This window comes from Myotis lucifugus, unplaced genomic scaffold (assembly GCF_000147115.1).
Source record: "Myotis lucifugus unplaced genomic scaffold, Myoluc2.0 scaffold_38, whole genome shotgun sequence".
Taxonomy (NCBI): domain Eukaryota; kingdom Metazoa; phylum Chordata; class Mammalia; order Chiroptera; family Vespertilionidae; genus Myotis; species Myotis lucifugus.
The window spans coordinates 6,950,452-6,976,466 of NW_005871086.1; the positions used below are offsets into that span (position 1 = coordinate 6,950,452).

Consider the following 26,015-nt stretch of genomic DNA (forward strand, 5'->3'; position numbering starts at 1 on the left):
ACATAGACCCATTTCCCCCAATTCATGAGCAACATCTCTGCTGGTATTCTAGGGAATCTACAATGGAAGAACACAAGGAAAATCAGCTAGATTATGAGTAAGTAATCATGATTATGCAAAGCCACATCCAAGGACCAAGGTATGAAGCTGGTCTGCTATTGGTGCTTTCCCTCATCTTCTCATCTCCCTTTCTCCTTCTGCTCTTACCTATCCATCTCCCACTGCACTCCACCCCAAGGACTGTATGCCTACCTGAAGTGAGAACATCTGCAAATTCCCTGTCCAAGCCAGCTTTCCAGGGTAGGACTTTCTTTTCCAAAATCATCCCATTCCTACTCAAAGTCCTTCTATCTCACTACCTTAATTCTGGTTAATCATTTCAAAGACAAACCAAGGAAAAGTTTATTGAGAGCTTCACATGTGCCAAGCACCCTTTCTAGACTACTCTAGTGTTAGCATTCCTTTTTACAAATTTACTTCAAAAAAAGATGTTTGCGTTTTTTATTAAATTTATTGGGGTGACATTGGTAAATAACATAGGTTTCCATGTACAATTCTATATGCATCATCTGTATATTGCATAGTGTGTTTACCACCCAAAGTTAAATCTCCTTTTGTCAGCATATATTGGACCTTCTTTACCCTTACCTGCCTCCTCCCCACCCTCCTTTCCCTCTGGTAACAACCAACTGTTGTCTGTGGCTATGAGTTTTTATTTGTTTGTCTTGTTTGTTCATTGGTTGTTTTTAGTTTTATATCTGACATATGAGTGATATCATAGGGTTCTTAACGTTTTCCATCTGATTTATTTCACTTAACATGATATTCTCAAGATCCATCCATGTTGTTGCACATGACAATATTTCATCTTTTCCTGTGGCTGAAAAGCATTCCATTGTATATTTGTGCCACATCTTCTTTATCCAATCATCTATTGAAGAGCACTTCTGTTGTTTCCATGTCTTGGCTACTGTGAATAATGCTGCAGTGAACATAGGGATATATCTATCTTTACAAATGTTTTCAAATGTTTTGGGTAGGTACTGAGAGCAGGAATTGCTGGGTCATATGGTAACTCTATTATTAATTTTTGAAGCACTTCCGTACTATTTTCCATAGTGGCTGTACCAATTTACATTCCCACCAGCAGTGAATGAGGGTTCCTTTTCCTCCACAATATCTCCAACACTCAGTTACTTGTCTTATTGATGATAGCCATTAACAGATGCGAGGTGGTATCTCGTTGTAGTTTTATTTGCATTTCCCTAATAGCTAGTGATGTTGAGTATCTTTTCTTTCATATATCTGTTGGACATTTGTATGTCTTCTTGGGAGAAGTATCTGTTCAGGTCCTCTGACCATTTTTTAATTGAATTGTTTTTGTTGTTGAGTTGTATGAGTTCTTTATATATTTTGGACATTAAACCCTTCTTGGAAGTGTTGTTTGCAAATATCTTTTCCTATTTGGTTAGTTACCTTTTTGTTTTGTTGAAAGTCTCTTTTGCTGTGCAGAAGCTTCTTAGCTTGATATAGTCCCATTCATTTATTTTTGCTCTTGCTCCCCTTGCCTTTGAAGTCAAGTTCATAAAATCTTCTCTAAGATTAAGGCCCATAAGTTTAGTACCTATGTTTTCTCCTATGTAATTTATTGTTTCAGGATTGTATTTAGGTCTTTGATCCATTTTGAGCTAATTTTTGTGTATGGTGACAGATAGCAATCTAGTTTTATTCTTTTGCATGTGGCTTTCCAATTCTCCCAGGACAATTTATTGAAGAGGATTTATTTTCTCCATTGTATGCTTTTTGCTATTTTGTTGAAGATTATTTTCCCATATATCTGTGCATATTTCTAGAATCTCAATTCTGTTCCATTGGTCTGTGTGTCTGTTTTTCTGCCAATACCATGCTGTTTTGATTATTGTCACTTTGTAGTATAATTTGATGTCAAGGAGTGTGATACCTCTGGCTTTGTCTTTTTTTCTCATGGTTGCTTTAGCTATTCAGGGTCTTTTAAAAATATATATATATTTTATTGGTTTGTTACAGAGAGGAAGGGAGAGGGATAGAGAGTCAGAAACATCAATGAGAGAGAAACATCAATAAGCTGCCTCCTGCACACCCCCTGCTGGGGATGTGCCCCCAACCAAGGTACATGCCCTTGACCAGAATCGAACCTGGGACCCTTCAGTCCGCAGGCCGATGCTCTATCCACTGAGCCAAACCAGTCAGGGCTATTCAGGGTCTTTTGTGGGTCCATGCAAATCTGATGACTTTGTGTTCTATTTTTAAAAATATATTTCTATTAATTTCAGAGAGAAAGGGAGAGGGAGGGAGAGAGAAACATCAATGATGAGAGAGAATCATTGATCAGCTATTCCTGCCTGCCCCCTACTGGGGAATGTGCCCTGACCTGGAATCAAACTGTGACCCCCTGATTCATATATAGGTCAATGCTCAACCACTGAGCCACACTGGCTGGCTATTCTATTTATTTTTAAAATGCCAGTGGGGTTTTAATGGGGATTGCATTAAATCTGTATATTGCTTTGAGTAATGTGGCCATTTTAACTATGTTAATTCTTCCAATCCATGAACACAAAATATCTTACCATTTCTTTGTATCTTCTTCAATTTCTTTTAATAATGTCTTATAGTTTTCAGTGTATATGTCCTTCACATTCTTTATTAAGTTTATTCCTAGGTATTTTATTCTTTTTGTTGCAATTGGAATTATTTTTTTCTTACCCTGAAATTTTATTGTTAGTAGATTGATTTTGTATACTGCAAATTGATTTTGTTTATTGTTTCTAATAGTTTTTAGCTGGAGTCTTTAGGGTTTTCTATGTAAAGAATGATGCCATCTGCAAAAAGTAACATGTTTACTTCTTCATTACCAATTTGGATAATTTTTATTTCTTTCTCTTGCCTGATTGCTCCTTCTAGGATTTATAGTACTATGTTGAATGGCAGTGGTGAGAAGGGGCAACCTTGTCTTGTTCCTGAGCTTAAAGGAAAAGTTTTTACTTTTTCATCTTGAGTATGATATTAGCTGAAAGTTTGTCATATATGGCCTTTATTATGTTGAGATATTTTCCTTATACACTCATTTTATTGAGTGTTTTAATCATAATTGAATGTTATATTTTATCAAAATAATTTTATGCATGTATTGATAAGATCATATGATTTTTATCCTTTCTTTTGTTAATGAGGTGTATCATATTGATTGCTTTGCTTATGTTGAACTATCCTTGAGCTCCTGGAATGAACCCCATTTGATCACGATGTACTATCTTTTTAATGTATTGTTGTATCCAGTTTGCTAGTATTTTGTTTCAGAGTTTTGCATTTGTAGCTTTCTTTTTGGTGTGTTATTCTCTCCAGGTTTTGGTATCAGGGTAATGTTGGCCTCATAAAATGTGTTAGAAAGTATTGCCTCTTCTTTTTGGAAGAGTTTGAGAAGGATAGGTATTAAATCTTCTTTGAATGTTTAGTAGAATTCATGAGTGAAGCCATCTGGCCCTGGACTTTTACTTTTTGAGATATTTTTAATGGTTGCTTCAATTTCCTCACTGTTGATGATCATTCTGTGTAGATTTTCCAAGTCTTCGTGATTCAGTCTAGGAAGGTTATATATTTCTAAGAACTTGTCTGATCTTCTAGGTTATTGTTTGGTGGCATATAGGCTTTCACAGTATTTGTGTATAAACCTTTATATATCTATGATGTCTGTGGTAACTTTTCTTTCATTTCTGGTTTTGTTTAAGTCTTTTCTCTATTTTCTTTAGTGATTCCAGGCAAAGGTTTGTCAATTTTATTAACTTTTTCAAAGAACCAACTCTTCATTGCCTTAATTTTTTTGTATTGTATTTTTATTCTCTGTTTTATTTAATTCTGCTTTCATTTTTATTATTTTTCCTGCTTGGCTAACTTTGGGCTGCATTTCTTCTTTTTCTAGTTCTTTAAGATTTAATATTAGGTTGTTTATTTAGGGTTTTTCTTGTTTCTTGGTAACCTGTAATGATATAAACTTCCCTCTTATTGCTGCTTTTAATGCATCTCAATAGTTTGACATGTCATATTATCATTCTTATTTGTCTCTATGGATCTTTTTAGCTCTCCTTTTATTTCTTCTTTAACCCAGTTGTTTTTTAGTAGCATGTTGTTTAATCTCTACATATTTGTGGTATTCCTCCCTTGCTTTGTGCAGTTAATTTCCAGATTCAGAGCATTGTGATCAGAGAATTTTCTTGGTATAATTTCAATCTTCTTGAATTTGTTGAGGCTAGTTTTGCATCCCAAAATATGGTCTGTCCTTGAGAATGTTCCATGTGCACTGGAAAAGAATGTATAACTGTTGTTCTGGGATGAAAGGCTCTGTAAATGTCAATTATGTCCATTTGGTCTAATGTGTCATTCAAAGCCAATATTTCCTTATTGATTTTCTGTTAGGATGATATATCCATGGCTGTCAATGGTGTATTTAGACCCCCTACTATAACTGTGTTTTTGTCAGTTTTTCCCTTTAATTCTGTTAGTAGTTGCTTTATATACTTTGGTGCTCCCTGGTTGGGTGTATGTATGTTGAAAAGTATATATTTTTTGAAGTATTTTTCCCTTTATCATTATAAAATGTCCACCGTTGTCTCTTGTTACTACTTTATCTTAAAATCTATTTTGTCATATGTAAGTATGGCTGCATCCACTTTTCTCTGCTCATTTGCTCAAAAAATCATTTTCCACCTTTTCACTTTGAGTCAATATCTGTTCTTACAGTTAAAATGTGCCTCCTGAAGCTAACATATGATTGGGGTTTTTTTTGTTTGTTTGTTTTTGTTTTTTTATCTAATCTGTTCCTCTGCCTTTTTATTGCTAAATTCAGTCCATTTATATTTAGGGTGATTATTGATGTATGAGGACTTCCGGTAGCCATTTTATCTTTTGTTTTCTGATAATTCTGTGTCTCCATTGTTTCTTTTCCCTTGTGTGTCTGTCTGTTGTTTTAGTTTGGTGGTATTCTATGATTTTTTTCTCTGTTTTCTCTTTTTTTAACTAATGTGTCTCAGTTTTAGATTTTTTTGTATATGGTTACCATTGGGTATTGCAAAAGAAAGTCCTTTTTCTTCTGAATGCATCTTATCTCCATTCCCCTTTGCAAATTCAGACCTTACCTCCTCCCCTTTTATGTTTTTATTGTCACAAATTATCTCCATTTTTGCTGTGAGTTCATTTACAAATTACAATATATTGTCTTTGTCTTCTCTCCTTTTTTAATGTTTTTACTTGCTCTAAAATTTATTTTTAAATGTATAATACCCATTTCTGAAAAAGGGTTATAATATACTGCTTCTGTCTGTCTAATAATCTTACTCATAGTTTTGTTTCAGATATAATTAACCCATTTCATTTTGTGGTGGTAAATTCTCTCAGCTTCTGTATGTCTGGAATAGCCTTTATTTCTTTTTCATATATAAAGCATAAGATTGCTGGATATACTAGTATTATTCTTGGCTGGTAGATTCTCTCTTTCAATAGTTTAAATATTTGATTTTACTCTCTCCTGGCTTGTAGGGTTTATGTTGATAAATCTAATGGGTTTTCCTTTACATGTTACTGTCTTCTTTTCCGTTGCCTGTCTTGAGAATTCTTTCTTTGTCGTTAATTTTTGACAATTTTAATATAATGTGTCTTGGAGAAGGCCTTTCTGGATTGAGATAATTAAGTGTTCTGTTTGTTTCCTGGATTCAAGGATCTAGCTCTTTCTATAGGTTTGGAAAGTTTTCATCAAATATTTGAATAGTCTCTCTATTCCCTTGTCCCTCTCTTCTCCTTCTGGTAAGCCTATTACTCTTTCTGATGAAGTCAGATAGTTCTTGTAGAGTTTTTTCATCTTTTGGGGTTTTTTGTTTATTTTTTGTTTTTTACTCTCAAATCTCTTTTTTCATCTGCATCATTTCTAGATTTCTATCATCAATGTCACCAATTCTTTCCTCCATCTTGTCAACTCTGTTTCCTAAGCTTGTTAATCATTCATCTCTTTTACTGAGTTCTTCATCTCCAGAATTTCTATTTGGTTCTTTTTTTAAAGTTTCGATCTCTCTGGTAAAGTATTCATTTTGTTCATTTATTTTATTTCTGAATTCATTAAACTTTCTGCATTTTCTTGTGTCTCATTGAATTTTTTTCAGAACTGAAATCTTGAATTCTTTGTCATTTAAACCACATATTTCTGTCTTTACATTTATTTTCTGGGGATTTTCCATTTTCTTTCTGAGCTACCTCATTACTTTGGTTATTTTAGGTATTTGATGGATTCCTTCTCTGTCTAGGCATCTGAGGGAATTATATTATTAAGAGTGGCATTCTCTACTTGATAAGGGAAGTCTTTCTTTTGTTTTCCACTTAGGGGCAATGAAGCACTGACAGTTTTTTAGTTTCTCTTGCACTGCTCTGGCTTCTCGGATTTCCTATAGCCATTTTATCTTTTTTCTGGGATCTCTGAGGGTAGTGAAAAATGCCCTTTATTTCCTAGGGAGGTCGGCATCTTCTTTTGTGATCAGGTCTCATTGGTCTCAGGGCACCACCCCCATGGGGGAATGTGCTGAGCATTGGGGTTCCAAGCTGTACCCTGCAACCAGCCTCTGCCAACAGCATAGCCACAATGAGTGGGAGTGAGATGAGCTGGGAGAGATCAGCTGGTACCTTTGTAGCTTTGTCTCCCCCCAGTAATGGTGACTGCCAGATATCACCTCTGTGTCTTTACCCTCTGTCACAGGGATCAGCAGCAGCATGTGCCTACCACTCAGAGGAAAAAATACCTCCATTGTTCCAGGTTTCAGGGTTGAATACAATATGCTCTGTAGCCCAGCACTCACCACTACAGCCTCTTCTGGGTCCCGCTGCAAGCTCTGAGAGGGTGAGGGGGAGCGAACTCTGGGTGGATGAGGGGAGATGGCCAGGCTCCTTGGCATTGTTTTTCTGCCTGGCAATGGCAGCTGCCAGGCAATCACAGTAACCTGTGTGCTCTGTCTCCACCTGGGCCATGGGTTTAGCCACAGCGTGCACCATGCACCGACCACTCTGGCAGAGCTCACAGTATCACCTTGCTTCTCTAGGCTCAGGGAGTGCAGGCAGCAACCTGGTTCTTCCCCTCTCCCAAGACCCACAGGCTGTGTCAGTCAGTGGCACTGTCCACGCTTCTCCCTGCCCTCCTCCCTGGCTCACTCCCACTCACCCACCTTCAGAAGTTTCAGTGCGCCTGTGTCTCAGGCACGTTTGTGTGTTGAGCAGGGAATCCTTTGTTGAATTATAGCTGTTTAAATTGTTGTAACTTTAAGGGGAGAGAATAGGGGAACCTCTCACACTGCCCTTCCTCTGATGTCACCAATGTTTGCACTCTTGAAAATGAATGCTTCGGTCCTATTGTGTGCTCAATGGCGTGATTTCCCATGGTAGCTCTTAAGCTTTCTAGTAGGCAATGGAGAATATTTGAGACGGGAAGGAGGGAAAGACTAAAGCCCTACCTGCTGGTGGAAACCTCTTGTGGCTCTGCACAGAGCTGGGCCCAACCATACGTGATGTGCCAGCTGCCTGGATAAAAGTACTCAATAAAAGTGTACTGCATGAGCAGATGTTTGTGAAAAATGTGTATGAGAAACCATTCTCTTCAATGCACTAGGACAGTGGTCGGCAAACTCATTAGTCAACAGAGCCAAATATCAACAGTACAGTGATTGAAATTTCTTTTGAGAACAAAATTTTTTAAACTTAAACTATATAGGCAAGTACATTGTTATTAACTTAATTAGGGTACTCCTAAGGCTTAGGAAGAGCCACACTCAAGGGGCCAAAGAGCCGCATGTGGCTCGCGAGCCGCAGTTTGCCGACCATGGCACTAGGAGATTTAGGGAAGCAAAGCTTCTGCAATCAGAGTGGAGCACTCTGGACGAAAAAGCTTGGGGGAAGAGCTCCATTGCTGGCTGAGTTTGTAGAGCATGATTAAGAAATATAATTTCTTACGAATGAGAAATAAAAGGCTTGCTCCCAGAAAGAGTGATATCGATGAATTACAGGCCTACTAGATACCCCCTTTAGCCCAAAGTTTATTGATCTTAAGATAACTGGCCCTTGTTTATTTGGGGGCTGAGCCTATAGGTCAAAGAAAGTGGAAATCTTAAGACTGGCCCAGTCAAAGAGGAACATTAACAGTTTGAACATGGACCTTGAAAAGGATATGCAGAGAATAGACGAAGCAAATCAGGAACTTCTCCTCAAAATCCACGAGAAAGAAGATGAGATTCAGAGGTGAGTGTGAGGGTTTCATATGCGAAACTCCCAATCCAAAAAGAGGGGAGAAGGGTGAAGAAGAGACACAACTAAATTTACCAGCTTGCTCTAGAGACCTCTACTTTGTTTAGCTAAAACTTTCTTCTTCATTCTTGGGCATTTCTCTTTGGCTTATTCCCTGAAATATAGTAAGTTTCTAGCAGATTTCTAAGAGACTAGGTGACATTTACCTGAGTAGAAAGAACATTGTGTGTTTGACTTGGAAAGCAGGGGAGTGTTACTTTTCCTACCTTTAAAGTGAATCTGATTCTAAGGATCCAGGAGAGAAGGGTTCTAAACTTGAGATCTGTATTTATTGTCATTGATGTACCCTTAAAACTGATATCTGTGTTTTATCAGTTCTGAAACTGCCAGCTTCTCACAGTTTGTGCTTGTGCCATTCAGGCTGGAAAGTGAGGTCACTCAGACCAGAGATTCGGCAGAAGATGAGGAGTGGGAGAAGGAAAACTGCACCACACTAGAAAGGGAAAGAGCCTTGCAGGAGCTGGAAGAAGAAACAGATAGACTTGTAAGCTAGGAGCTGGGGAGAGCTATTTGATAAGTTTTATTCCTCGTCCTGTCCTTCATCAATTGTCAGAAAAGCTAGTCCTCCCTTTTTATATTCAAAGAAGAGTCAGCTGAAAAGTCATGGCAGACAAAGAACATAGTATATGCATAGCCCATGGACATAGACAACTGTGGTGATGGCCAGAAGAAGGGGGTGTGGGGCTTGGGTGAAGGTGGGTAAAGCGGGGGGGGGGGGGTACAGGACAGCTGTAATAATGTCATCAATAAATTTGAAAAAGAGGAACTAAAAGTATTTAAAACAAAAAAGTCATGGCAGAATGGGCTCATGCGTGGAAAGGGATGTGTGGAAGGCAGAGTTTCTTTGATAACATTTAATATTGATAGGCCCTACATGTGGGCGTCTCTGTCCCTGGAAAGTTGGTGTGTATATATTGAGATCAAACCACGGGTGCTTTATGAAGCAAGGTAGAGTTACTGCAGGAAAATATCACTGGGGTGAAATGGCGAAGAATCCACTGAATTAAGGATGGTGGTGTACAGATGCCCACTTATACTCTACCTCTTTTCAACAGGGAAAGGAAGAATGAGACTCTGGTCCACAGTATAGACGACCTGCAAAGAAAGGTGGGATGGAGTTCTGTGTTCCCCAGTGTCCCCACACCATTCCCAGTCTTCAAAGAGGCAGGGAGGAAAATTCTTTATAGAGGACCCCAGTTGTCAGGGAGCCCCGAACGCGGGGGGGGGGGGGGGGGGGCGTGTACTACTCCTGCTCTACTCTCCTGAGGCTGAGCTTCATGACCTAAATGCCATCGATTCTCCCTGGAAGCACCAGGTGAAAACAGCAGGTGGGATATCCAAGGTATTCAGTGATCCCATGGTTTCTTCATCCTACCACAGAAGATGGATTCCAACAGACACTCTGTTGAAGTAATTGACTGGAGCCTTTGCGGTGAAGTTAATTTTACTTTCAATAGAGACTTTTAAAAAGTAAATTCCAAGAATTCCCTTTCCCTTGTCCAGGCATTCCCTCTACCCCAACTTCTACTCAGAGTTCAGTGGATTTCCTATGATTACCCTACTTTATGACCCATGCCTGCAACCCTGAGTGACCCAAAATTGGGTTCAGGGAAGCACTCGTGTTTTGAGTGGACTCTAGCTCTGGTGGCTAAGACTAGTGAGAAGATGAAAGTAGAATTAAGGTGTTCCTGTGTATCCACCAAGGGACCATCTCCTGGCAGTTTGTTTGTTTGTTTGTTTGTTTGTTTGTTGTTATTGTTTTGTTAAACCTCACCTGAGGACATTTTTTCCATTGATTTTTATAGTGGAAGGGTGGGGGAGAGACAGAGAGAGAAAGAGAGAGAGGGAGAGAGAGAGAGAGAGAGAGAGAGAGAGAGAGAGAAACATCGACATGAGAGAGACACATCGATTGTTGCCTCCCATATACGTCCTGACCTGAGCCAGGATTGAGCCATAACTGAAGTACATGCCCTTGACCAGAATCAAACCCGCAACCCTTCAGTCTGTGGGCTGCTGCTCTAACCACTGACCAAACCAGCTAGACCTCTTGCAGTTTTTATCAAGACCAAGTTACTGGCCCCCACACATCAGAAAATGCCTTTGTCTTCTATAGCTTTTAATTTGATGTATTTTTGTTTATTTGAAATGCTTTTTTATCATTATTATTATTTGAAACCATAGCTTACAAGAAAATCACCTAAAGCAACCAGGTCTGAAAAGGGCAATCTAGAGGGAACCCCAGAAGAGTCAAAGGTAAACGAAAAAACTGTTTTAAATGGGTTTGGGGTATGTGACCAGGAAATAAGCCTTCAAGTGGAAACAATTGTCAAGGTTGGAATGAATTGTTTGTAGTTTTAGTCCCTGTCAAGCTTAAGACAGAGCCACTGAATGCTGAATTCTCCTCTGCCGTTATTAAGAATTTTCACTCTGAATCTACATATTTTGTTCTCACTTCCATCAGGAAAAGTAGAACACGAATACATATATAACATTGGAGGTAAAGTCTGTAGTTTAAATGCTGGCCCCGGCATTTAGTGTGGTTGATGTATGAAGTTGGGCAATTTAATCAGTTACTGCCAGCTTCAATTTGAAGATTGAATGAGGTTGTGAATATAAAAATTTGTGTGGATAAAATATTTTTCCCTTTTATGGAGGGCAAAAACTTTAAAAAGACACATAATTTTAAGGTCATTATTTAAAAGTCTGACTGAAATATATGTATGAATCCAGAGGCAGAACTAGGATTTGTAAATCTACTATGCATTAGACAGTTCACACACCTTGTTAATAATTCCAACCCAGAAAGAATTTGTTCAATTGTTCACTTAAATATTTAGTAACCTACAATAGAATACTATGCAGCTGTAAAAAAGGAGGAGCTCTTACCCTTTGCAACAGCCTGAATGAACCTGGAGACTATTATGCTAAGCAAAATAAGCCAGTTAGCAAAAGACAAATATCACATGATCTCACTTATATGTGGAATCTAATGAACAAAATAAACTGACAAACAAAATAGGTCCAGAGGCATGGATGCATGGAACACACTTAACAGATCTCCGTGGGGAAGGGGATGGAGGGGTCAGGAAGTGAATAACCAAAGATACACATATATGCATAACCCATGGACACAGACAATAGTATGGGGAAGGCCTGGGGTGGGGCGGGGGTTGGGTGGAGGGGAGCAAAAAAGGAGAAAGTGGGGACTATCTATAATACTGACAACAATAAAAAGAAAAAAAATCCACCCTTCCATCCACATCTCAGAGTTTGCTTTATTTACTTGGTGTGATAGGCTTTGTTATTTTCTGAGCATGGCAAAAGTATCCCCATTGTCAATATGATGTATATAGTGACCTCTACCTACTAAGCACATCACACAGGGCTTGGCATTTCTCTAATTTTGTTCCAAAGCTAAGTATCTGGGCACAACCACAACCATCTGATCAAAGATACAAGAAGAATTAAAGACTTATCTATTTTATTCAGAGAGCAGATAAAATTCTAAATACTTTCTGTAGAATTAGTCTTTGTCCTTGCCTTATCTAACTTCTCTTTGGTTTCTTAAACCCACACTTAAGCTCACACTGTATGTATGCAATCTCCAAAGATATGAACACACTAAAAATAGAAACAGAAAATGAAAGAGCAGGGAATGACTCCCCTATCTTCTGTTGGCCAATTAGTGTTGATGACCGAAAAAAACACAGGAAGTTCAAATCTACCAAGTAAACTTGCTTGGCCATGCTTATCCAAGAAATTTATCTGGAAAGGAAGGAATCTGGAGCCTGCAGGTATAGTGTACATTGGGAAGAAATTAGAGCTCAGGCTAGAAAGGATCATGAAGCCCCTTGACTTCCTTTGCTATATAACTACAGCAGTGAGAAGTTTCTTTCTTCTTCTCTCCAGGACAAGTTTTTCTGACAGTAACCCAGCCAGAATCTAGAAGTGACACTTTAAGTCTTGCTGTGCTGGCTATGTTAGGTGAGCTGAGCTGATAGACAATAGATAGGAGAGTTCCAGGCATTGTCAGAACAATGGCTATTTTTTCCTGGCAATGATCAGCCCAGCCCTAAAGAGTTCTAGAGGATTATTAACTATTTGAATCATTCCCCTTTGCCCACCTGTGACTTAGAATTATCAGGTGATATCTCTAATTCTATGAAATATACAGCATTTCTTTTGCTTCTGGTCCTCTTGCATGTGGGTGATCAGTTCAGCAGTTAATAGGATACTTGCTTCAACTCCCTGTGACTCAGATCATTGTCTTGAAAATATAGCCCTTAGCACATTTGATTGTCTGGCCCTGGATGTAATTGATTGGAAGGGAAAGGAACTGTTAGAAGAGTACAGATGTGAAATAATGGTACCTAGATGAAAGTGAGAACAATAGAGTTGAAAATAAAAGGAGGGATATGCAGTCATGACTGCTCTAGCTACAGAATATACCCCAAATGCATCCATTTCTCTCTATCTACTGCTACCACCCTTTTGCAAGGCACCATAGCCTTTCACACTATACTAGCCTCCTACCTAGTCTTCCTGCTTCTACTCTTACTCCTAAGCAATGTTCCATGCATAGAAAAGTCCTCTTTAAAAACACAAATCAGACTGTGTCTTTACTACTTCAAGATCTTTCCTGGCTTCTCACTGCAATTAGTATAAAGAATCAAACTAGTTTTAGAAATTATAAAACCCCACAGAATCTCATCCGTATCTAACATCCCTCACCTCATTTTCTTCTTACCAGTCTCTCCCATGTTCCAGCCACGTAACTTCTCCATACACACCAAACTGTGCTACTTCAGTCTTGGCCCTTGCTGTAACTTCTGCATGGAACATATTTCTTCCAGATATCTATTTGTGTAATATTTATCACTTGGACATCAGCTAAAATAGCATCTCATCAGAGAGGCCTCAGCCAACCACCTCTAATAGCTCTTACACCATCACTCACTCTCACCACATTTCTCTGTTTTCATTTCCTTCATAGCACTTATCATTATCATGTCGACTTATTTGTTAGGTCCCCCAACTAGAATGTCAGCTCTGAGAGGCAGAGAGCCTATCAATCCTACCACCCCTGTATCCTCAGTGCTCCCCCTGCCCCCTTCCTGTCACTCCAGCATAGTGGCCAATATAGAATTGGCTTTCAACAAATATTTAAGGAAGGAAAAGAGGGAAGAAGGGATGCAGAGAGGGAGGAGAAAGTGAGCAATGCATTTATAAAAGGGAAAGGAATAGTGAAATTTTTCAAGATTGATGTTTTCCCCTAAGAGAAAAAGCTAAAAAGGAAGCTGAGAATTGAAGTTTAGGGGTGAAGGCAGCACTGATGGATGGAAGAGGTCAAAAGTTTAGAAAAGCAGGTCCCCAGACAGCTGCAAAGGATGCTGGATGGTTTGGCTCCTCCATCAAAAAGACATCTGCAATCGTGCCTGGTGTACTCCAGCCACCTGTGGGATAACCTTTGAGAGAGCATTTCAGAATGGGGTCCCCTCTCGTTTCCACTTTGCTGTATTACCAATCTCCTTTCCTTTATACAGGCTAAGTTACAGCAGCTGGAAGCTTCCTGTGCTGACCAAGAGAAGAAGCTGACCAAGGTAACGGCAGGGATTTCAACGTCACTTCTCCCAAAGGAAGGGAAACTTGATCCTTGGTCAGACCATCTAATGCATTCCTCAAATGACTGAGTTCGAATAGGATTCCAGATCCAGACCATAAGGGGGCCAAGGAGGAGAGGAAGAAACATTAATACAGTCCTCTAATACTTCCTTCTAACATTGCTACAGGGTACATTCCATAATCCATAAATTCAACATTAGTATCTATTCTTCTCCAACTGTTCCCAAGTATTTTCTGTTGCGATTGGAAAGTACTTACTGCTTGTTTATCCAAAAAGAAGAAGAAGAAGAAGAAGAAGAAGAAGAAGAAGAAGAAGAAGAAGAAGAAGAAGGAGGAGGAGGAGGAGGAGGAGGAGGAGGAGGAGGAGGAGGAGGAGGAGAAGAAGAAGAAGAAGAAGAAGAGAGAGAGAGAGAGAGAGAGAGAGAGAGAGAGAGAGAGAGAGAGAGAAAGGAAGGAAGGAAGGAAGGAAGGAAGGAAGGAAGGAAGGAAGGAAGGAAGGAAGGAGGAGGGAGAGGGAGGGATGAAGGAAGGGAAGAAGGAAGGAAGGAAGAAAGAGAAGAAGAAGAAGAAGAAGAAAGAAAGAAAGAAAGAAAGAAAGAAAGAAAAGAAAAGAAATGAGTACATACATACATACAGCTAAAACATACTTAGAACAATTCACATTTGGGGTCTTGATGTAGAACAAAACAAGCATACTCTTATTCTTAAAGCAATTTACTGAGAGAATTTTAAAACTGAATTTTGGCTTCTCAGGTAATGGAAGACTTTGCATTTGTGGTCCAGCTCTGTGAAGACCAGGCCCTCTGCATAAAGGTACAGCTCCTAAGTAAAGGGCTAGCAATGGGTTTGTTAAGGCACAGGATGAAATGTAACCAGGCTTTTCAAAGTATACTATCTCGAACAATTTTAACTCTTCAGGGTGGTATTACAAAAGACTTCAGGGCCCTCGAATCACCACCACTAATATAGTTCTATTACTGTCATGGTCTCCCAACCTCTGTGCTCTTAAATTAATAATGAGCACTCTGCCTCTTTATAATCCCTGTTACCCCAAGGTGCTGCCCAATGGTGACGTATAGGGAGAGATCAATAGTGGTGGGGTGGGGGTGGGGGTGAGGAAAGCAGACAAAGGGGCAATAGGAATACCAAACATTCATGTTACAATGTAATAATACATGCTTATTATGATTAGCAAAAGCATAAAGCTTCTCATTAGTAACTGTGGTTTCTTTTCTTTCCCTTTGAAGAAGTACCAGGAAACTTTGAAGAAAATAGAAGAAGAATTAGAGACTCGGTTCCTTGAGAGAGAAGTGTGAGCTTTGGCAAACAAAGGAACATCCTGGTTTTAGTGGTAACTCCATCTCAGCCTGGGTCAGAGCAAACATTTCTCTGACCAGTTCTTAGTTGGAACGGAGGGTGCCCCAACATCACAGCGTTCCCCTGTCAGTGATCTGGTGGACCTCCATTTAAACCACACCAACATCAAAGTGCAGGTCCTTCTCCCATGCTTCTTAAAAGACTAGAGAAACACATCTCCCCTTATAATTTTATCTTATTATTAATTATTCAAGTTTATATTAAGGTCAAGAACATATGCTTTAGAAAGGGTTATTGGTCAGTCACCTTGATAAGTAGGACATTCCTTATATATTACAGAAAATGCCTTAAAACTTAGTACCATCCTTACTTCCTCCAAATATATGGAAACGAAACCAAATGGGATAAAATGAAACTAATCCCTAGACACACATTAAATCTATCATAGTATAAAACTCAAACTCTATTAAACTATGAAAATTAAAAATTAGAAATGAGGGGCTGGGATGGGTGGAGGTGGAAGAGGATATAAGAGGGATACGTGGTGATGGGGGGGAAATAAAATTTAAAAAATAGAAATGATAAATAAGGGTCTAACTGGTGAGAAACCCAAACCGAAAATCTCACTTCCATTTCTTGACCCTCTTTATAAGTCAAATCTAAAGTTAGTTAAGAAGTATTTCTATTTATTAAATAGTTTGGAATCTTGGGAATCAAGAGAAGGAGACCAAAACTGCATTCGGCCTCTGAATAGCCCAAATACACACTGCGGCCTGGGGGTAAGGGCACCAGGACTTGGAGATCCTCGCCTCTAAAGGACACCTTCAAGATGGCCCAACTTCTTCCTGAGCATTAGCTATGGCCTGGCTTCTAAGCTAAGATCCTAGAACAGGGCTGCCCAAGAGAACTTTCTGTGCTATCCAATAGGTAGAACCTAGTCACCTACTGAGTTGTCACTGAGGAAATGTTTTTTAAATTAATTTACATGTAAATATCTACATGTAGCTACAATAGTGGACAGTATAGCTTTAGGATCTAAAATTGTTTTTAAGTAGTCACAGTGTGAATATTGGAGTGTACTTTACTCAATCCCTATTTTGGTTCTTTTCCCCAAGATCAAAAGTCTTGAGCATGAGCTCTGCAAGCAAAAAGTACAACAGCCGAAATAATAAGGTAAGCACTCCGCTGACCCTCAGCTTCTCTCAGTGCCATTGCCTCTCAAAGGAGTTTCCTAAATACCACAAGCCACCAATCATCTACCAATCTTCCCATGTGTATTTTCCAAGAACAGTACCAGACATCATTCCAAGACATTCCAAATCTAAGCAAGCAAAGAGGATGCTGAGGAACAATTGTCTTCCTTCTTTTTGTAGACACACAAATGACATGTTCTGAAAGAAACTAGCCTAAGACCTAAGGGAATGCAGAATGGGAGCAAGAAGGAACATATAACTGAGGGTACGCTCTATGGAGAGGAGGCCAGCACATGACACATACACCACTGATTCCTTCCATCTCCCACAACCACATACTCTTTCCTGATGATCCCAACATGGTCCTGAATCTTTTACAACACAGAGTATCAGGCATCTCCCACCGTCTAATCAGAGTTGGCCTGAGTTAAAACATAGGAAGTCATTGCTTCTTTATGTCTATTTATATTTAACATCATGATGTCACCAGAATATACTAGCATGCAAATGTCTGAAAGAAATAGGATTGGATATAAAGCACCAGGCCTCTTGGCCCATGTGACATCTTGTAGCAGCAAGTACATAGGACAAAAAAAATAAACTTTTTGGACTTTGCTTTTGTAATTTATATTGGCTTTAGAGCCAAGGTTGGCATTCACCAGAAATGTTATGTTGTTGAGACATACGGTCTTTATAATCTAAGAAAAGAGAACTTAATCTGTTCCTTATAAACAAGTATCAATAATTAACCATTGAGCCCGAGTGGGTGTGGTTCAGTGTTTGAGTGTCCACCTATGAACCAGGAAGTCACAGTTCGATTCCTGATCAGGGCACATGCCCAGGGTTGTGGGCTCTATCCCCAGTAGGGGGCGTGCAGAAGGCAACCAATCAATGATTCTCATCATTAATATTTCTATCTCTTGCTCTCTCACTCTACCTTTCTCTCTCTGAAATGAATAAAAACATATTTTAAAGTAATAATAATTATCAACCATTGATTGCCCTTGTTTAGATTCTCCAGATGTTTAGATATATGTTAGACAATGTTCACGGTGGCCATGGTTCCCTTTGTCCTGAACAAGTGACTCTGGCCCCAAGCTTGCGTACCCTCAGCAAACAAAACTGAAATTAACCTCTCTAGAACCAAGCGTGGCATGCTCCCTGATGTGTCTCACCATCTATTACCAGTGGCTAGCAGTGTTCCCTCTGACCACCTATCAGAGGGAAAACAGTTGTCTTTATCAAGATTATCAATCCCATGATGGCTTGCTGACCTATGATGTTTGAGCAATCTTTATAGAGAGGCTGCCTGTGCAACTGGCCAGCTAGCATGCCACTTGATCTCACTCCAGCTGTAACCAAATCTGTAACCCAGAAAGTTTCTAATTCCAGTTCTGTGAGCCTCATTTCCCCCACTTTGAACGATTATAATTTCTGTACATATTTTTATTTTAAAAGTTAAAAGTAAAGTGAAATAACTAAGAAAATATTTTAGAATAGAGATACCACAGAAATTCAGGATCTATCCTCACCTTTACATTTTTATAGCTTTTAAAATGTATCCCTTGGAATAAGTTTGTATGGTTTTCAAAGCCTGTAACTTCTCTAAGGATTACTGGCTAAGGAGAAGGTGAGGGTGCACCTGAAAGAGCCCAGAATCAGAACACCTGGTCTCTAGGAACACTGATCTTCGGCAACATGCTTTACCTTTCTATGCCTTCATTTATTCCTATCAGTATGTAAAAAGCAAACATAAAATTTTATACATATGTTTTTATCTTTAAAGTTTTTATTTGTTGCCCTAGCCTGTGCGGCTCAGTGGTTGAGCATTGCCCCATGCACCTAAAGATCAACAGTTCTATTCTAGGTCAGGGTATATGCCCAGGTTGTGGATTCACTCCCCAGTCAAGGTGCATGTGAGAAGCAACTGATCAATGTCTCTCTCTCTCTCTCTCTCTCTCTCTCTCTCTCTCTCCCCCTCTCTTTCTCTCCCCCTCCCTCTCTTTCTCTCCCCTTCTTCTTTTCTCTCTCCCCCTCTTCCTCTCTCTCTAAAAATCAATAAAAACATTTTTAATATTCCATCTATCTATTTATGCATATTAAAATATAAGATATTACCTAAATACTGTGTAACATTAACTAATGTTCACTGAATATTATTCACAAATATATTGCCATCACAAAATATTATTTGACAGTGATGGTAGCTTCCAGAAATTGCTTATCAATATTCCTTCTTCTTCCAGGTTAAATCTCTCCAAAATAAGGGAATATGGTTCTGTAAAAGGTAAGTAAATATCTTTGAGTACACTTCCTGGAAAACTGGGAGTTATGCTTAGCCATCCTGGCAGAAAGCAAAGTCTAGACAAGGAGAACCTTGTATAGACACACACATACACAAACAGTTAAGTCAACAAACTAATGTCATCGATGACTACATTTCTCAGTTCTAATGTTATGACTTCTTTGTTCAAAGGCAATTACTAATCTCAACTTCCCAATATTAGAAAATCATGGCCTAATGGCCATCAGAAACAAGAATCATCTAAAACAGATACAGCAAATCTCCTCTTACTCCATTTTCCCTTTAACAATTTGAATTATCTTGATGTATCTAGTTCCCCAGCAGCATCAGTAGATTGAAAATGGGGAGATCTTCATGCTTCTGTGGTTCATAAGCATGATGAATGGGTTTTCATGCTATTTTGTACAATATTCCTCCCTCAAACCTTGTTACAATGTCAGTACATTACCCCTCTGACATGGAAAAAATAGAAATGGGAGAGAACTTCAAAATGCAAGTATACCACTGCCTAACAGCAAATAAAAGAGAAAAATGACTATGAAAAGAGATAGCACCTAACTATCCAGCACATAAAAATTGCTCAAAAAATACTTGTTAAACTAAATAAGAACTCAAGATTCAAACAACTGAGTAGATATTATTAGTTCTGATAGCAAAGTGAAATTGGTATTCATGAAGCCCTTGCATTTCCAAGAAAAGGTCAAATTGTGTTCAATATAATCTGCTTAAGAAAGTGTAGAGAAACATATATTCAAAGTGGTTTGAAATAGTATGTAAAAAGTGTTCCATCAAAATAGTTAACATAAAATTATTGGTACTTAAAGGTCAGCTTCAATTGTCTGGAAATTTTCATACCAGATAAGTGATGCATTACTTATTTTGATATCTCTAAATATAAAGTTTCCTGAACAACTAGCAGAATTTCTTCACCTATACTTTGATACCAGTACCCAGCCTGGAATTGTCTGCACAATTTACAATAGCTAAGATCTGGAAACAGCCCAAGTGCCCATCAGTAGATGAGTGTATAAAAAAAGCTGTGGTACATTTACACCATGGAATACTATGCAGCTATAAAAAAGAATCTCCTCTTACCCTTTGAGACAGCATGGAGGGACCTGGAGAGTATCATGCTAAGTGAAATAAGTCAATCAGAGAAATACAAGTAACACATGATCTCATTCATATGTGGAATCTAATTAACAAAATAAACTGATGAATGGAGTGGATCCAGAGACATGGAAGCATGGAACAGAATGTAGAATCTCAGAGAGAAGGTGGGGGAGGGCAGGTAGGGGAGAGGTAATCAACCAAAGACCTTGTATGCTTATATGCATAACTCATGGACACAGTCAGTGGGATGGTGAGGGCTTGGGGCAGGGGGTAGGGCTGGAGGGGGTCGGTGGGGGAAAAAGGGGACATATGTAATACTTTCAACAGAGAGTTGGTATCCAGAAGAGAACCTCACAACATCCTACTAGTCTAGTTCATCACATCAAACTATAAATGTCTTTCCTCTTGTTCTGCTCTGACATCCTGTGGAGCACTGACTCAAGAGATAAGAAAGCTAGGTTATTCCTAGGATTTTCCCTGGAAATGTCATCCCTGAGATGTCATCGCAAAACCTTCTCATGAATGTTATATCCAGCTTCAGGGAGAGTGGTGGGAAGAGGCTTGTAAAGGGCTTCTGATTCTAATTCTGACCAAGATGCTGTGTTAGAATGGATCCTGGATCCTGTCACCAAGATTAACTCTACAGGAAAACGTTAAAAGCTGGTGGGGAAGGACTGTTTTTGACTGTGGATGGAAGTGGGTAGTGAATTTGTCCTGGGGCAGGAGGAAGCCCAGCACAGGTAGATAAGGGTAATACAAAAACAAACAAACAAGAACAATGGAAGTTTCCTCCTGCAAATCATATTAAAACCACAGGTGCAAAATAATACATCAGTTAAAGAAGAAATAAAGAATACCATAGTGAAATTTATAAAAATTTATCAGGAAATATTAAAGGTAACATGAGTGAAAAAAGAGAAATATCATAGTTATGGATAGGAGGCCTTAACATCATAAAGATATCAATTGTCTCCAAGTGATTAATAGAGTCAATTCAACTCCAAACTCCCCAAAAGATTTTTCATGTGCTTGAATAAAGTTCTAAAAAATACTGTATATGGAAGAGTAAGGATTTAAAAAAACCTGGGCAATTTTAAAGAAGAGCAAGGAGTGGGAAACATGCCCTTCCAGGAATTACTATGAAGCTACAGCAATTATGATTGTGTAGTATTGTCACAGGACTTAGAAAATTGACCAATGAAATAAAACAAAAAGTTCTGAAACAGTTCACTTATAAAACATTGATATGTGACAGCGATTGTATGTCAGAGGGGAAAGGAAGAATTGTTCTATAAATATGGTGAGGAGAAAATGGTTATCCAGATTTATAAAATAAGATCAGATTACTACTGTACAGTATATACAAAAAGCAAGTCTAGATGGGTTGAGGATTTAAATGTCAAAAAAACAAACAAACAAAAATGGGCATTATCTACTGCCGCAAAAAAGAAAAAAAAGAGAGAGAACTCATGGACATGGACAACAGTGTGGTGATTGTGGGGGTGGATGGAAGTGGAAGAGGGCATAGAGGGGATAAATGGTGATGGCAAAAATAAAATAAATAAAATAAAATAAAATAAATTAAATAAAACAAAACAAAATAAATATTTTCAAAAGAAAAAAAATGACTCCAAAACTTAGTGGCTTCAAACAACAAACATTTGTTATTTCACAGTTTCTATGGGTCAGGAATTTGTGAACCACCTAGCTGATGGTTCTAGCTCAGGGCCTCTTAGGAGGTTATGGTTAAGATGTTGGCCAAAGTCATTGAAGGCTTAGCTGGGACTAGGGGGTCAACATTTAAGGCAATTTATACACACACCTGGCAAATTTTGTTGGTTATTGGCAAGAGATCTTAGTTCCTGGTCTCATGGACCTCTCCCAGGGCTGATTGTGTGTCCTCCCAGCATGACTGCTGGCTCCCTCCTAAGAGTAAAGAGGGAGTTGCACTGTCTTCAGCGTGCCGTCTAGGAAGTCACACACTGTCACTTCCACAATATTCTCTTCTTTTGAAACAAGTCATTGAGTCCAGTCCACATTCCAATGGAGGGGAATCTCTTGAAGGGAAAAATATCAAAGAATTTGTGGGCATATTTTTAAACTACCATAAACTCTTAATAAAATAGTGTCTGTTAGGTCTTCAGGTATGGAATGATTTTATTTTTTAAACAAGACACAAAAAGCACTGATTCTAATTAAAGAAAGGGCTGATAAACTAGACTTTATTAAAATTAATAATTTTTGTTCTTTCATACGTTAGAGCAAGTGAAAGTTATAAAGTAGAGGGAAGATACTAAAATACACACAATGGAAAAGGATTTATATCAGATATTAAGGACTCTTATAATTAATAAGAAAGCCCAGACAACCTACTAGGTCAACAGGCAAGAGAAAGCACATAAGACCAATAAGCTTATGATCAGATGTTCAGCATCATTGTTCATCAGAAAAATAAAAACCAAGACTATGCTAAGGCATTACTTTACATCCATTTGATTGGCCAATTTTTTTAAAAAAATTTGATCATATTAAGTGTTGGGGAGGATGCAGATTCACAAAAAAATATATCTTGCTGGTGGGGTATAATTTGGTACCACTACTTTGTAAAACAATTTTTGGAAACGAAAGAAAGAAAGAAAGAAAGAGAGAGAGAGAGAGAGAGAGAGAGAGAGAGAGAGAGAGAGAGAGAGAGAAAGAAAGAAAGAAAGAAAGAAAGAAAGAAAGAAAGAAAGAAAGAAAGAAAGAAAGAAAGAAAGAAAGAAAGAAAGAAAGAAAGGAGGGAGGGAGGGAGGGAGGGAGGGAGGGAGGGAGGGAGGGAGGGAGGAAGGAAGGAAGGAAGGAAGGAAGGAAGGAAGGAAGGAAGGAAGGAAGGAAGGAAGGAAGGAAAAAGGAAGAAAGAAAATTTCAGACAGTGAGAAATGCTAGAACAAAGTAAGACCCAGTGATAGGAGAGAGTAGCTATGGGTAGGGGCTGCCTTTATAAGGGATTGTTGAGAATAAAAGCAACAATGAGTGGGAGACATCTGACCACCCAGAAGAAGCTAGACATGGCGTACATATGACTTACTATTTTGTTCCAGGTTTTCTAACCTCTGGTTAACAGTTTCTTGGCTTTCTCTTTTCAGGATTTTCCGATACTCCTTTTTCATCACCCTGTTTTTCATCAGACTTCTGGGCTACTTGTTTTTCCATATAAGTTTTATAAATCCAGATGTACTTATCAACGTACTGCCCAAGATACTGAGCAGGGGCATCTTGTGGAAGCTAAGAAGCTTCCTGTTTCCATCTCTCACGCTTGAGACAGAGGACATGCTACCCCACTGACCCCCAGGAAATATCCTTGAGCCAAAGAAGCAAGTGGTGTCCGTCTAGGAGACAGCAGAACTTGAGGAGGGAAAAGGTTTTCTTCCATTTTCCCCTTGAGGTTTGCCTACCTGATTACCTTTCCTCCCCATGCTGTCTTTCCAAGATTGACCTTGCCCAGTAAAGAGCTCTGTCAATAGATGTCTGTGGCTCTATGGATAAGCGAAACAGTACCAGACAGTAAACGAACTAGACCATTTTTAGAATAATATCATGGAGGCTGAGCAAAGTTAGAGTTTATCAATTTTTCTAGTGAATGTTCACAATCTAAGAAACTGGATCCCTGCAATGCAGAAGATTGCTTACTACTTATATTAGCACTCTTTGGTTGCGAGTGACCTTCGCTTAGCTGATTTATAAATTTATATCAAAAAATGTTATTGCCTCATGGAACTAAAAATCTGGGGCTTCAGGCATGGTTGGATCCAGAAGCCTCAAAGCAATGTTATTGGGTTTCATCTCTCTGCTCTCTCTTTGAATGGGCATTCTCCTCTTAGAGACAAGATGTCCTTGGGAAGGTAGGAAGGAAGGACAGATAAGTCACATTCATACATGATGAGTCCCACAATAGAAACAATTGAGGAGGGATTCCCATGCCTATCAATGTTCAATAGGTGAGATCAGATCCATGTATTATGCTAGTCTGAGACAGGAAATGACATACCAAGCACTAAGTCAGCTGACCGTGTGTTAGCAAAGCCATTCTTTACTGAAAGACTAAAAGTATCTTCTACCCAAGATGAATATTTTAAGTAGAAGCAACCAAATAGAAGTAACTAAATAGAAGTAATCAAATAGAAATACCAACCAATTGAGCAACTTTTCTAATCTGGTAAATTTCATGTAATGAGTAAATTCCTAACTCCCGGCTTCAGAAAACACCAAAGCTGTGTCTGTGTGCGTAGAGTAATGCACAAATACCTGTAGGCTGACACTACAATGAACTCTGAGTTATTTACCCAGCACCTTACATGGAAATACCCTCCATAATGTCAATAAGACCTACATTCCCCCCACCACTTATTCCTGTAATGAATGGCAGTGGAATTCTGGGATCCAGTGGCATCTGGCAGTTCCTTCCCACAGGTGGCCAATGCTGCATTAAAATGGACTATATTCTTGATGGAAGGGAAAGATAAGGTGTGGCCAGCTTCCATTTACCAATGTCCTGCCATATGATAGAGAAAAAATGCGTGCCCTCATAACTCATGAACTGAAACTTGGAATCATGAAAGAAAATGCACTTTCACACACTGAAGCTTCAGTCTTTTAAGAAAACTTTTTAAAATGTTTCCTTTCATGCTTATTTCATTACTCATCACTGTATTTTCTTTGCTGTAGCTAAGTAGAATAATGCTGAGAAAACAGCTCAAAAGTTATTGTAGAGAATGCAAATCCCTACTGCAGGCTTAAAATCCTCAGAGTTCTCCTCTTTGTTATTTAAAGTAAAGGAAAAGGCTGACTACGGTTTGGGGTCACACCCAGAATACAGTAGTTGAGAGTGAGAATTCAAGCGCAGATGTCTGCTCAGAAGGTAAGGAGAGCCAGCAATAAAAATAAAAAATAAATCTAACCTGTTCCCAGAAGGTAGAGAAAGTTAGCAAAACAGTTTCCCCCATGTAACATCATTACTATAGAAAATGATTCTGTGGCCTTTGAAAATAAAAGATGAAAAAAAAAGATTCTGTGGTATTTTAGATCGTCTTATTTTTAAAAAAAAAAAAGGGGGGGGAGGGGAAGGCAAGAGGGGAAGAAAGAGAGAAAAGGAAAGAATAATATGTTGATCTCTTATTGGTATAAACTTTGAATGAACTGTTTTCTATGACAGCCTCCTTAAAGTGGTTTAAATTTTTTAATTCCATAATACTGAGAAGCGGAGGTCTTCTAAAGGCAAAGTTCAATGGTTAAAATCACTGTTTTAAAAATTCTTTCTGTCGGAGCTTCCAGATTGGTGACATGTGGAGATTTGGGGGCAGTGATGTGCTCAGGGGGGCATGGAAGCTCCTTTCCGTTCCCCATACCTCGCACCTCTTCCATTTGTCTGTTCCTGAGTTCTATTATAACAAACCAGTAACCTAGTAAAAAATAAAAATACAATTAAAAAATAATAAAAATTATTTCTGCTGTCTGGCTGGCATGGCACGGTGCTTGAGCATCAACCTATGAACCAGGAGGTCGAGGTTTGATTCCCGGTCAGGGCATATGCCCGGGTTGTGGGCTCCATTTCCAGTGTGGGGTGTGCAGCAAGGAGCCAATCAATGATTCTCTCTCATCATTGATGTTTCTATCTAACCCTCCCTCCCTCTCCCTTCCTCTCTGAAATCAATTTTTAAAATATTTTTAAAATTATTTCTGCTAAGAAGCAAAACTAATAGGAGCTCTTCTGTGTTTGCAGGGAGAAGTGGGAGGGCAGCATTCATAGGCAGCACGGGGTCAGCGCCTGCCTAGAAACTAGAGTAGGGAGGTAAGCTGCTGCTGGCGGGGCTGTCTTGCTTCTGCTGAGTATTTACAGCTGAGACGGGCTATATGTGCCAGTAGCTGGCCTCCCAGCGTCCTAATGGTAGCAGACAGCAGAGCGGCTTTTTTTTATTTTTATTTTTTTTGCTCTGGAGCCTTGCACTTACCTCATGATTTGACCACAGCTGCATGGTTCCCTCAGGAACAGTAGAGGGCGCTGTTTCACGATGCCTGTGCCATGCCGCTATTTCTTTACATTACCAGCCTGCTAGATG

At 39.0% G+C, this 26,015-nt stretch overlaps 1 protein-coding gene and 1 non-coding gene across 2 annotated transcripts; both read left to right on the forward strand.

Moving 5' to 3' along the window:
* Positions 1–62: 62 nt before the first annotated feature.
* On the forward strand, positions 63–23,244 carry TMCO5A (transmembrane and coiled-coil domains 5A). The gene is given in 10 exon segments (XM_006087504.1): positions 63–97; positions 8,155–8,304; positions 8,731–8,865; positions 9,426–9,477; positions 10,552–10,623; positions 13,914–13,970; positions 14,746–14,805; positions 15,240–15,304; positions 16,425–16,535; positions 23,046–23,244. Coding segments are annotated over 10 exon segments (936 nt in total).
* On the forward strand, positions 19,162–19,265 carry LOC111825755. The gene has a single exon (XR_002828946.1). It is a non-coding gene; the product is annotated as a small nucleolar RNA U13 (small nucleolar RNA).
* Positions 23,245–26,015: the final 2,771 nt, after the last annotated feature.